General features: G+C 46.7%; 1 protein-coding gene across 2 annotated transcripts in view; it reads left to right on the forward strand.

Moving 5' to 3' along the window:
* Positions 1 to 12598, forward strand: part of Efcab6 (EF-hand calcium binding domain 6) — a 187472-nt gene that overhangs the window by 5692 nt on the left and 169182 nt on the right. Inside the window, exons 2-3 of one of the 2 annotated variants that reach the window (XM_050130560.1) lie at positions 1168 to 1274; positions 11900 to 12045. In XM_050130560.1, coding sequence (XP_049986517.1) covers positions 1204 to 1274; positions 11900 to 12045 — 217 coding nt within the window. In that variant the 5' untranslated portion in view covers positions 1168 to 1203. The remainder of the gene's footprint in view (positions 1 to 1167; positions 1275 to 11899; positions 12046 to 12598) is intronic. The other variant, XM_050130566.1, reaches the window with a different exon arrangement.

Here is a 12598-nt window from a genome sequence, read left to right on the forward strand (position 1 = left end):
TATTATGGGAGTAATCAACTGCTTTTTGATTGGATTTAAGACCTACTCCTTGAGATGGAATCCATTCCCGACACTGCTTAAGACTAGATAGGACATGGGCCTAGAGGAAAACAATACAATAGTTTTGTATTTTGTTAAAGGAATATAGCAATAAAAGGCCCCCTATTGACATATTGCTATGCTAGTAAATCAGTGCTATTTTAAAAGATTTATCATTTATTTACACGTGGGGGGGCAGGTAAAGGCATTGGACCCTCTGGAGTTACAGGCTTTTGTGAGCTGCCTGATGTGTGCACTGAGAACCAAACTCATTTATAATCATTTATAAGAGGAATAAATGCCGTTAATCACTGAGCTATCTCTCCATCTCTTTGGCTGCAATCTCCAGTCTGCAAGACTCACACCAATAGACACATCATTATAAAATGGACGAAGGCGTAGCGGGACGACTGAGGTCAGAGTAACTGTAAGGGAGGCCGACCTGTGTGGAGAAATCCACACAGACTTTCTAGGGAAGTATCATTCGTGTTGAAGTCCAGGACAGCCATTCTAGAGTGATATCCGGGGGCCCCTGGAGGTGGTAACAGCCCCACGGAACTCGGACAATCACACATTCTTAGTTCCCACCCGCTCTTCATGCAGTCAGAATCTAGAACTGGGTGCTGCAGTCTGTTTCTAAGAGAGTCCAAGTGACTCTGAGGCACATGGAGAAGCATTGAGCCCCAGGACAAGGAGAGTTCAGCAGGTGGAGAGGGAGCGGTGTGGCTGGGTAGGCAGAGGCGCTAACATGTGAGGACAAAGGTGTCTGCCTGGAAAGGGCTGTGTGTGTCCCGGGGACCACCAGAGGCCAGTGTGGTAGGGGTGTGGGAACAGGAGTGGGAGGCAGCTGCAGAAAGACACAGGCTGATGCGGTGCCTTCCTGAGTGTCAAGGCCCAAGGCCTGTAAGAATGACGGTGATCAGGAGGAACAAGACACCGTAGGGCTTTCAAATCATTGTTGAGGCTGCTGTGTAGAAGATAGAAGAGAGAGGAAGAGGAGAGAGGCTGGAGCCTGGGAGGAGGAATGTGCCAACAGTGCTCGCTGGCGGTGACTTTACCTGTGGCTCAGAGAACCAAGGAAGCTGGTCAGCCCACGGGTACTAACTCAGCTGCTCTCTGCTTTCCCAGGATTCTCAGATTCGCAAGTATTTGATCTAGGAGAAAATGAAACGCAGCGGTGTCAGGCTAAATGCTGCCAAAGTCAACAGCACTAGGTCGTGCAGCACCAAGGCCAGGTAAGCACTGCTGTGTCCAGCCCCACTCTACCTGCTGCAAGGTCTGCGGGGAAGGTGCCTTTAAAGTTGGTGAAACTCTTGTGCCACCTCCTTCTGGTTTGTGGCAGCCATTTGTCTGGCAAGTAGGAGCATTCCTGCTTGTTCAGAAAGCCCTGGCTTGTGCGTTCTGACTTGGAGGGCTCTGACACTGATGTCAATCCCACTGCCACTATTAGAGACCCTTGGTGACCTGGGCTGCCCCCCCCCCACAACCCAGGCACCTGTGGGAACAATTGGGCCATTCAAGATTCCTGCAGCAATTCCCTCTCACTGCCATAGGTGGCAGCAGCAGCAAATGTTTGGTTGCTCTAACTGCCAGCAGGGAAGCTCTGCAAACTTTGCCTGCTCCATCTGAGGACTTGGGGGACTTGGCTGGCTATAAATAGCATATGCCAAACACACCTTGTCTGCTGGTAAAGCAGGGGAAGAGTGTAATTGTTTCCAGTTCTTACACTTGGGAAATGCTGAGAGCTGTGGCGGCAAACTGTGGTTCTGCTTCTTCCCGTTGTCCTGTCTGTCAGCGCCGTAGAAGTGGTTACTGAGAAATCCACTGGGTAGAGCATGATGACCATGAGAGAGGACATAACACAGACAGCCTGGAACACACAGATCCTCCTGAGTGCTGAGATTAAAGTGTGTGCCACCATGCCTAGCTCGTGTATTCCTCTTTTGAGGATTGATATGTGCTAGGTATAGTCATGGTTCCTCATCTCGTGGCCTCCTAGGGAAGACATGGAAATTCATGAGACTCGTGGTACTGTAAAAGCTTTACAAATACTTTATACTTTTCAGTAGATGGGAGAAGGGTGAGGAGTCATGGATGGTGACGAAGGAAGGATGGATGGTGTGTGTATGTGTAATATGTGTATAGTAGAGGCATGTAGTATGGTAAGTGTGAGGGTGTGTGTAGCATGTGCTGTGTATATATATTGAGTGTATATGATGCATGTCACGTGTGTATGGTGAGCATGTGATCTGTGTGGTGAGACTGTGGTATATATGTGGTGACTATTTGTAAGTGTGTGTGATATTTTTGCGGTGGGTACACGCGGTATGTGTGTATGGTGAACATGTGTGAATGGTAGGAGGGATGACTTGTGGAACGTGTGGTAAATATGTGTGATGAGCATGCATTATGTGTGGAGTGTGTGTGGTAAGAGTATATGGTGTGTGGAGTGCATGTATAGTGTGGAGTGTATATGTGCTGTGTGGTGAGTGTGTAGTGTGTGTGGTATATGTGTGGTGAGAGTATATGGTGTATTTTGTGTGTGTGGTGTATGTGTAGTGTGTATAGTGTATGTGTGGTGAGCGCCTGTGTGGAGAGTGTATGGTATGTGTGTGCGTCGGGTGCCTGGGGGTGTTTGTGGGTTAAGAGAGGCTGCTTGGTTTCATGAAGCTTGTTAAGCTAAGTTAAAATTTCCCACATAAACGTATAGTTGCACATTATGGTGGGTGCAGAGGCAGTCCTGGTGCCCAAGGGACTTTGGATGGCAGGGAGGCTTCAGCTAGGAGTGGCAGGACGCAGCTGGTGGTGGGAAGCGCAAGGTGGGCAGAAGCCAGCTCATATGACCCACTTATAAGAGAACATCTGAAACAAAGGGCCCAGTCTCCCCCATCCCAGCACAGCTATTTTTGTCACCTGTTCCCCATGCTGTCCATGTGAGGGATCAGGTATTTATATCAGGGTGTTTGGACTGCATGCTCACTGGGCCTCTATCTTTACATTGTTCTAAATGCGTCGTTACTATATATTCTTATAATCGCCGTTTCCAGCTCATTAAAACACATTATCCTTAGGGGTTGTGCTTGTTTCGTTTTTGGGTTTATGAGGCCTGTCTTGTGCTGTGGCGGGGTAGGTTTGAGAGCCCAGCAGCATTTCTTAGGCTGGGTTCGGGATAAAGGAGGGGGCTCTGCGGGGATGTGGGAGGCCCCAGTGAGGGAAGGCTGGGGCTCACACAGGAGGCTGCCGTCATGGAGATTGGTCAGTTTATAACCATGGTTGTTTCTGCTAAATTGAATTCAGATGGCTGACTAAATTGTTTTTTAAGACACCCTATCATTTGGAAGCAGCTTGCAGATCAGCTCTCATCTTTCTAATTCCTACGTTGAGAACTGTAGACCAGGGCTTGCTGCAGCCAGCAAGTCTTAAGATGGAGGCAGTGTAGACACCAGGCTGGGCTCCCCAGGACAGTGCCAGAACCCTGGGTTCCTCAAGAGTGCTAGTGCCTGCATGTATGTATTGAGCATACATCTGTGTGTGAGCATCTGGAGTCCAGAGGTTGAGGTTGGGTGTTTTTCTCTGCCCGTCTCCACCTTGCTTATGAGACAGTTCTCACTGAACCCAAAGCCTGCTGTTAGGGCTGGTGTAGCTGGACAGCAAGTCTTAGGGCTGTGCATGCTTCTGCCTGTCAACACTGGGGTTACAGGCACACATTGCCACATCTGGTTTTTCACTTTGTGTGCTGGGATGTGAGCTCAGGTCCCCATGCTTGTGCACCAGACACCTTACACGCCAAGTGATCCCCTCCCAGGCCTTCTTTCTAGTAACTGCAGTCATAGACTGCAAACTCGGGGCATTCTTGTGAGTTGATAGTGGTGGTTCCTTATTCCCCCCATCAGACCCATGTAAGTCCCATTGTTTGCACAGATCCCTCACCTCACATATGCACATAAACACACAAATGCACACTGCTATAAGTGTGTAAGAGGCTGAGGATTAAGTTTAGTTTGGGTCTCAGCCTTAGTGACCCAGTAAATTGGGGCTTTTTTTCTCTAGTGTTTAATTTCCCCTTCTTGAAAGATGCAAGTAATGGAATCTAACCCAGGAGATTGCTACAGCCTTGATGATTAGATACTCAGCGGCCTGAGAAATAGGTTCTAGGCCTTGAGTTTGAAGCCGGTAGAATCACGACATACATAGAAGATTTGCCAGCTTATTGCATTACTTTGACTTAAAGCCTGTGGGGGAGGCTTTGTGGGGGAGTTTTGAAAAGGCCCCATGGACTATGTTTATCAGTCCACTTCGGGGGTTTCTGAAGTAGTGGGCAAGCTTGTTCAACCCAGCCTGATGTCATCTGAGAGTGTGTTTCCGAGAGGTGACACGTGAGGCTGGCTCGATGGCTCAGGGACGCCGTCCCCTCTGTGCTGGGACAATACATACATTTGACTTTTGTCTGTTGGTTTTAAATTTTATTTTATGTATATGGGTATTTTGCTGGTATGTATATACGTACACCACATATGTGCTTGGTGCTGGCAGAGTTCTGAAGAAGGCATTGGATGCCCTGGAACTGGAGTGGCAGATAGTTGTCAGCCACCATGTGGGTGCCGGGAATTGAACTTGGGTCCTCTGGGCTAGTGCTCTTAACCTCTGAGCCTTCTTGCCAGCCTGTGCATGACTTTTTTTTTTTTTTAAAACATGGCTTCTAAGGATCAAACTCAGATTCTTATGTTTGCAAGGGCGTAATTTACCAATTGAGTCATCTCCCTAGCACTGAATTCTGTTTCTATATATACTTGGTTTTTAAAATACGCTTTTTGTGTATGAACATTTTGCTTGCATGTATGTAAATGCACCATATGTGTGCAGTGCCTATGGAGGCCAGAAGAGGGTGATGGATTTCTTGAAACCTCTATGATATATATTTTTATTCTTAATGGATATGGCAATTTGTATAAGTTTATAGAATACTGTTTGACCTCTTTTATTTTTGGTGGTGCTGGGGATTGAATCTACATGTATATGAATATGTATATGAATATGTACATGTATGTGTATACATACACACACTAAGCAAGTGGTGTACCAGTGAGCTATGTTCTCAGCCTCAGTATGCCATCCGAATGCATGGATTTTGTGTAAGGAACAGATCAGGGGAGCTGGCATGCTGATCACTTCAAACACTCTTTGTTTCCTATTGTCTGGAACGTCCAGGAGTCTCTCTACCAGATGTTTTGAAATGATAATGCCAACTGAAGTTGCAGTGTTAGGGCTTCTTTCTATTCAGCTGCACCTGCTGGCCATCCCAGTCCACGTCCCACCTGCTCCCAGCCTCTCTGTTCCACTGTCTTCTCTTTGATAACTCAGTCTCCCATGACGCTTAGTCCCTACAGTCTACATTGGAGTTGTTAAAGAGGGAGGGGTCCCTTGCTCCTGAACTTTTGTGTATATGTGTTTGTGTATGGGTTCATGTATATGAATACATATGTAGAGGCCAAAGACAGTCTCTTTCCACCTTATTTTTTTTGAGACAGGGATCCTTATGGAACACAGAGTTTGCTAAGTCTATGAGATTGGCTGGCCAGAGAGCCCTAGAGAACCTCCCATCTCAACCTCAACCTGCCCTGCGCTGGGCTGGGTAAAAGCCCGCCACTATGACCAGAGTATTTACATGGGTTCTTGGGGCTTGAACTTAGGTCTTTATGCTTGCATAGCAACCGCTTCACCAACTGTGCCACCTTCCCAGCCCTGTTACTGTCTTAAACATGTTACCATGTTCTTCTACCCCGACTTAGTTGGAAAGACACAGGAAGGCAAGAAGGGTGTGTTTCATTCTGTCTCTAGACCGCAGCTGTGGTTTGCCTGTAGCTTTTGCTGAGTGAATACTCATTTGGAATGTGTTTACATCATGAATGTTTAGGGTGAATATCACATACAGTCCGTTTCCAGAGCCATTCCAATCAGTTCTTTGGAGCATCTCTGTGGCAACTGCGGTTGGTAGGAAGGAGAGTTGGAAGTGCCCGAACAGGTCATCCAGCCATTCCCCCCACTGGGTGTGTGTGTGTGGGGGAAGGGATGAAAGGGGTGATCCCCTGCTGGGCTCTCAGTGGTTTCAGGAGGAATTACTTTTCATAGGATGGTTCTCTCTCTCTCTCTCTCTCTCTCTCTCTCTCTCTCTCTCTCTCTCTCTGTCTCTCTCTCTCTGTCTCTTCCTCCCTCCCTCCCACATTGCCTTCAGCTAAGTGTTTCCTGAATGAATGACTTTGTACTGAAGTAATAAGGGCACCTCAGGCAGTGGTTTTGGGTTGATTATCTCACTCCTCAGGTGGCACAGTAAGGCCTGAGGCCAAAGCCTGGGCAAGCTGCGTTGTTATTAAGAAGGGGATTTATGGGGAAAATAAAAACCCCGGGGCCTGTGCAGCATGTGTGGCAAGGGCGGATGTTCTGCATGCCTGAGGAGACCCCATGCTCCCAGCCCCTCCCCTCCTCAGTCTTCTAGGGACTTACTAATTCTGTAAAATCACAGGGCAGATTTGGTCATCAACTAACATGCAAACCTGTATAGCCAAGGATGACCTTCAATCTTTTATTTATTTTTTGATTGTTTGGTTTTTTTTTGAGACAGGATTTCTCTGTAGCTTTGAAGCCTGTCCTGTAACTTGCTTTGTAGACTAGGCTGACCTCAAATTCACCTGTCTCTGCTTCCTGACTGCTGGGATTAAAGGTGTGTGCCACCACTGCTCAGTGACTTTGAACTTCTTATCCTCTTGCCTCCACCTTCCCAGTGAGGAGATTATAGGTGTGCACCACTGTAATACTTAGTTTTGACAACTTGATATAGACCTAGATGTGGTCAGGAGGAGGGAATCTCAGTTGAGAAATTGATTCCATCAGATTGGCCCATGGGATGTCTGTGCTAATTGATGTATTAGGACCCCGTCCACTATGAGCAGTACCACTGCAGCGCAGGTGGCTCTAGGCTGTGTAAAAAGGAGGCTGAGTGAGCCAGTGAGCAGCTCTCCTCCACGGCCTCTGCTGAGTTCCTGCCTCTAGTTTGACTTTTCTGGCTGATGGGCTACAAGCTGTGGGCTCCAGTAAACCCTATTCTCCCCAAGTTGCTTTTACTAAGTGCTATATAACAGCAACAGAAAGAAAATGAGGACAGCCCGACAACTGGTTTTATATGGTGCTGGGGACTGAGCACAGGACTTGGAGCATTCTAAACAAGTGCTCTGCCAATCAAACCACATCTTCAGAGCCTGACTGTCTTTACTGTCCCTCTTGGGACATCGCTACAGTGTTAGATCTGAGAGGTCCACTATTTTACTTATTCTGTTCATGGATCCCCAGCCTTGTTAGAAGGGCATTTAATAACTATGTGTTGACTCTGTTGAACACAGGTGCCATGCACTTCAGAATCTGTAGGATTCTGGAAGCTTATTTGTGATACTATGGTCCCCTGCTTTCAGTACAGTCAAAAGCAGTCAGTTCTTGAAGAGGAGCTCTGCTGGGGCTTTCAGGTTCTGATGGGATAAGCCTCACACTGTGGTTTTGATGCAGATGAGCGTAAAGATCATGTGTAGAAGCTCAGTCCCTACTGTACCAGCACCACAGGTGATGGGACCCTTAAGAGTCCCAGCACTCGGGAGGCGGAGGCAGGCAGATCTCTGTGAGTTTGAGGCCAGAGTGGTCTACAGAGTGAGTTCCAGGGGTGTTACCCAGAGAAACCCTGTCTTGAAAAACAAAAGAGTAGGCGTTTAGTGCAGAGTGATCAGGAAGTGGGGGCTCTGTCTTTGGAGGGCTCAGTGATTGTGTGTGTGTGTGTGTGTGTGTGTGTGTGTGTGTGTGTGTGTGTACATGTAGACCTGCACAGATCAGAAGAAGGTGCCAGATCCCCTGGTCTGTCACCACAGGCAGTTATGGTCTGGCTAATGCCAGTGCTGAGAACCAAACTGAAAAAGTAGCCTGTGTTCTTAACCACCGAGCTGTCTCTTTAGTCCAATGACCATTTGTTTTTGAATACTTACATTTAATTTCAAACAGTTTGGCCCATCAGGACCCTCTGATAATTATGGTGCAAATCTGGACTTTGTCTCAAGAAAAAATGAGGAAAACTGTTGCCAACCAAGCAGGTTCATTTCCAGGTACATTACACAAGTGAACTGAAATGCATGCCCACACAAAAAGCGTGTATGTGGTTATCACAGCAACCCTTGTACCAGGCCCCAAGAAGTGAGAGGGCTGTACCTCTGAGCCAGCTCTGGCCCTGGTTAGCGTTTATGTGCCAACCATCTTTACTTTGCAGGATGACCCCACTTGGCTGTGCCGTTGCTCTAATGAAGTTGCTAGGTTTAGTTTGCGTTCCGGTGTCACACAGAGCATTGGCCTTTGACTGTGATTGCCAGTGCCGTGGTCTGGTTTTCGTCAGGCCAGCTCTGGCTTTATAGATGTGTGGACAGGCGCTGGCCTCATTCTAGGCAAGCACTCTATCACCCAGTGCCGGGTGAGTCCTCCCTCGTCCTTTTCAGAAGCGTTTGTGGTAGACTGACTTTTAATTATCCCTTGAGCATCTGGTAGAATTATTAGTCCATCTGACCCTGGACTCTGTGTCAGGTTTTAAATACCGAGTCAGTCTCTTTGTTTGTCATCATGCGTTCTGGATTTCTTGCTTTTTCCTTAGTCCCAATCCCCCATCTTCCTCTAGTGCTTCTCTTTTCTTTTGGTTTGCCCAATTGTACTATGTCCTGATTTCTGGAAGAAGGGTACCAATGCTTGTCCCATTTCTAATTTAAAGGGCATTTTCCATTTTTCCTAGCCCCCTCCCCCCGGTATTTATCAACTTTGCTAATATTTTCCAATAGTGGTCTTCCTCCTCTGTGGCTTTTCTCTGCTGTTTTCAGGCCCCAGCCTTCAAATCTTCACATTTCCTTCCCTCTGCTTGCTTTGGTTTTCCTTCCTTCCTTCCTTCCTTCCTTCCTTCCTTCCTTCCTTCCTTCCTTCCTTTTTTTATTTTTCAAGACAGGGTCTCTCTGTAGCTTTGGAGCCTGTCCCGGAACTAGTGGTTCTGTCATTGTTAACTGCGGGTATGGAAGTCTCCAGCCATGGTCCCTGTCCATCCGGTTGTGTGAGGTGCCTCAGTGTGTCAGGCTCTGCTCCTGGTGCCGTGGCTTTTTTCATGTTTGCGTCTCCTGTAAGTACTATGTCTGGATTTATTGGTATGATTTCTGACCTATACAACTTTTCTTTGTTTCTGAAAATGTTCCTCAAGAGCTTTTGCAAGAAAGTCTGCTGGTGATGAATTATCTGAATTTTCATGGGGCCTAGGAAGCCTTCTTTTCTCCCTTACTTTTATGCTGGATATAGAGTTTATCTTTTTTTTTCTTTTAACATTTTTTTAGTTGAAAAATTTTTTTCACATAATATGATTTTTTTTTCTTTTTTGTTTTTTGAGACAGGGTTTCTCTGTAGCTTTGGAGCCTGTCCTGAAACTTGTAGATCAGGCTGGCCTTGAACTCATAGAGATCTGCCTACTTCTGCCTCCCAAGTGCTGGGATTAAAGGTGTGCGCCACCACTGCCCGGCTAACACATAATATGTTTTCATAGAACTCTTCTTGATTGCCTAGATTCTGAAGGCAAGTATATATGGGCTATCCCTTCATTTTAATTTTGTTTTTTTTAAAGATTGATTTTATTTTAAAGCCTGTGTTAGTCTGTGTGTAGTATATGCACATTATGGATGCCTGATATACATGGAGACCAGAAGAGGGCATCAGATCCCTTGGAACTGGCGTTAGAGGAGGTTGTGATGTATCTGATGTGGGTGCTCGAACCCAAACTCTCGTCTTCCTTATGTGTTCTTAACAGTTGAATCATCTCTCTCTCTCCTACCCTGGACCATACTAAAGCATTTGTTGAAAACTTGGCATTTGAAATAATGCATGGGTAGAATCATGGCAGCCATGTTCTCACCCCTTTCTCTGTTCTCTTGTTTGTGTTTTTTACAGCTTGCTGGATTTTTCTAAACTCACTTTTAAGGTTGGCCTCTGTTCTGCATAGACCCCAAGTGGCTAGTCGATTAACTTCGTAGTCAGTGTCTAACTGGACATTTTCTCAGTTATTGGGAACAGCAAGTTTTCCACGTGTTCTGGGTGCTGCATGTGCTGGGACGTTCGTTCCTTCTCGCCCAGCCGGGCATGTGTGGCTCTGCCCAGCCCTCTCCCCCTGGCTCTGCAGACCATCAAGGGCATCCTGAGGGGAGAGTTTGGGGCCTTCCCAAGAATGCACCTGGCTGTCGATGTGCACACAGCGCTTGTTACTTGGGTAGCCTGCTAGATTTCCAGGAAAACACAGGAACTTTCCAGAGCCTCAGCTTTCTCTTTAAGGTTTAGTTAACAAATTTTTGCCCCATTGCCTACTCATTCAGGAGGCTGTGATTTTTAATTCTTTTAAATTACATTTATTTGTATGTGTGTGGGCATGTGTCATGGTATACATGTGAATATCAGAGGACAACTTGTAGGAGTGCACTCTCTCTGTCTGTGTGTGTGTGTGCTCGCGCGTGTGCAAATGTATACACATGGGCGTGTCTGCGTTCATGCACATGTGTGCACACAGAGTGCAAGTGCATGCATAGAGGTCAGAAGACAAATTTGTTGCAATCAGTTTTCTCTTTCCACCACATGGGGCCTGGGGATCAAATCAGGTTTCAGACTTGCAGCAAGTGCCTTCACCCCCTGAGCCCTCTTGCCAGCCCTGACATCTGGCCCTTTTCATGACTACATGATGCCAGATTGCTGTGAGGTTCACTTCCACAGTGCCCACCATCCTTGGAGGCTCTCGGGTGCTATGTGGAGATGCTCAGAGTCCTCGTGCCTGTTTTTGCTGCTGTCTTTGATAACAGTGCTGTTCCTCTTGAGCACCCAGAGACTCGGAATCTTCTTTCTGTTTTGTTCTCTGAGACACGCTCACTCTCTGCTGCTTGCCTCTACCTCCCCAGCGCTGGGGTCACAGGCATCTACCACCACATCCAGCAATAATCAGAACCTTTCCCCTCTTACTACTGGCCCCAGAAATTAGCCAGCAGTGCTAACACCACTCTGATTTAAAGAATTTCTCTGAGAATGTCATACATGTATGCAATGTATTTGGGTCATATTCACACTTCCAGCTCTTCTTTTATCTGAGTCCAGTTAGTACTTCTAGTATATGTGTATGGGTGTAGGGCTACCTGTAGGAACATGGGCAGCCTACCAGCACACTCCTGAAGATGGCTGACTATCCCTCCCCCAGCAGCCACCAGCCCCCACCATCCCCCAGTAAGTAGTCCCTTTGCTAGGAGTGGGCCCTCATAAGTCCTTCCTCCATCTGTGCTGGGTGTTGACTGGCTTGGACTGATAAACCACTGAAAATATACACTGATATGTGTGTGTGTGTGTGTAAGCATGTATATACATATACTGAAAGCCCACAGGTGCCAAGCCAGACCACTATACCCAGCAGAACTGTCTGTCGTAATTGAAGGAGAAGGAAAAACCTCCTGATGAGAGCAGATTGAAGAAATGACCACCAAAGCAGCACTGCAAAGGGTGCTGAGGTGGGAACACTCCAGACTTGAGAAGAGAGGCATAGCTAGGAGGCAGCAGGAAGAAACAACCAGGTTAGGCCTGTGATTAAGCAGAGGAGGACCGAGAAAACAACACTTAAATGGTTTTTTTTTCTCTGCCCTTCCCAAGTTCTTTGGATCTGCTGAAAACAATCTAGGCATGACTTAGTGTTCCCCTTAAGGATGGTCAGACTGGAGCATCCCGGAAGTTGGCCATGTTTACATCATGAAGATGCTGGAATCTGTTCTGTTTCTTCTCGCAGGGATTTAATGCGCAAAATGGCGATCTTACCAGACTGGCATAGTCTGTACCCTACTACCTTGAAGATGTATTCCCGCCCCCACTCCTCACCCGTCAGAGTGCATTCGAGGACTGGCTGCCAAGATTTAGGTAGACCCTCTTCGTCAAGTGAGTACTCACAAGTGATTACAACCCTGTCTACAGATACCACTTACTGCTTGACATGGCTCAGTTAAAGGCCTGCTGTGAGTCATGTTCTGATACCTTCCCTATATCCAGTATGAGGAAATGCAGGCATGGGCCCCTCAAACCAGTGTCCTCAAAGTTATTCATAGTTTTAAAGTGAATGGTCAGGATTTGAATCCAGGCTGTGTGTTCCTGGACTCTGTCAGCTTAATGGTTGTGTTTATTCAGTAAATGACAGTTGTACAAATTTGAGCAGGCCTGTCTCCCAGCAGTCTTAGGTTTGCAGAAGAATTGAACAGTAACTCCTCCCCCAGCCATCTCGGTGTGTTCCATTACATAACCTTCTAATCTCATAGTTTTGAGATTTACATCTAGATCAAGTTCATGTTTTTATGAAGGGCTTAAGGTCTACATCTCAATTTTCTTCCCATCCTCTTCATCCCCCTGAAATAGCCTACAACTTACTATATAGTTAAAGGTGTCATATAGCCTGAGATAGCCTATAACTTACTGAATAGTCAGGGATGACCTTGAA

The sequence above is a fragment of the Alexandromys fortis genome, unplaced genomic scaffold (assembly GCF_014885135.2).
Source record: "Alexandromys fortis isolate MF-2015 unplaced genomic scaffold, M_Fortis_MF-2015_v1.1 scaffold_28, whole genome shotgun sequence".
Lineage (NCBI taxonomy): Eukaryota > Metazoa > Chordata > Mammalia > Rodentia > Cricetidae > Alexandromys > Alexandromys fortis.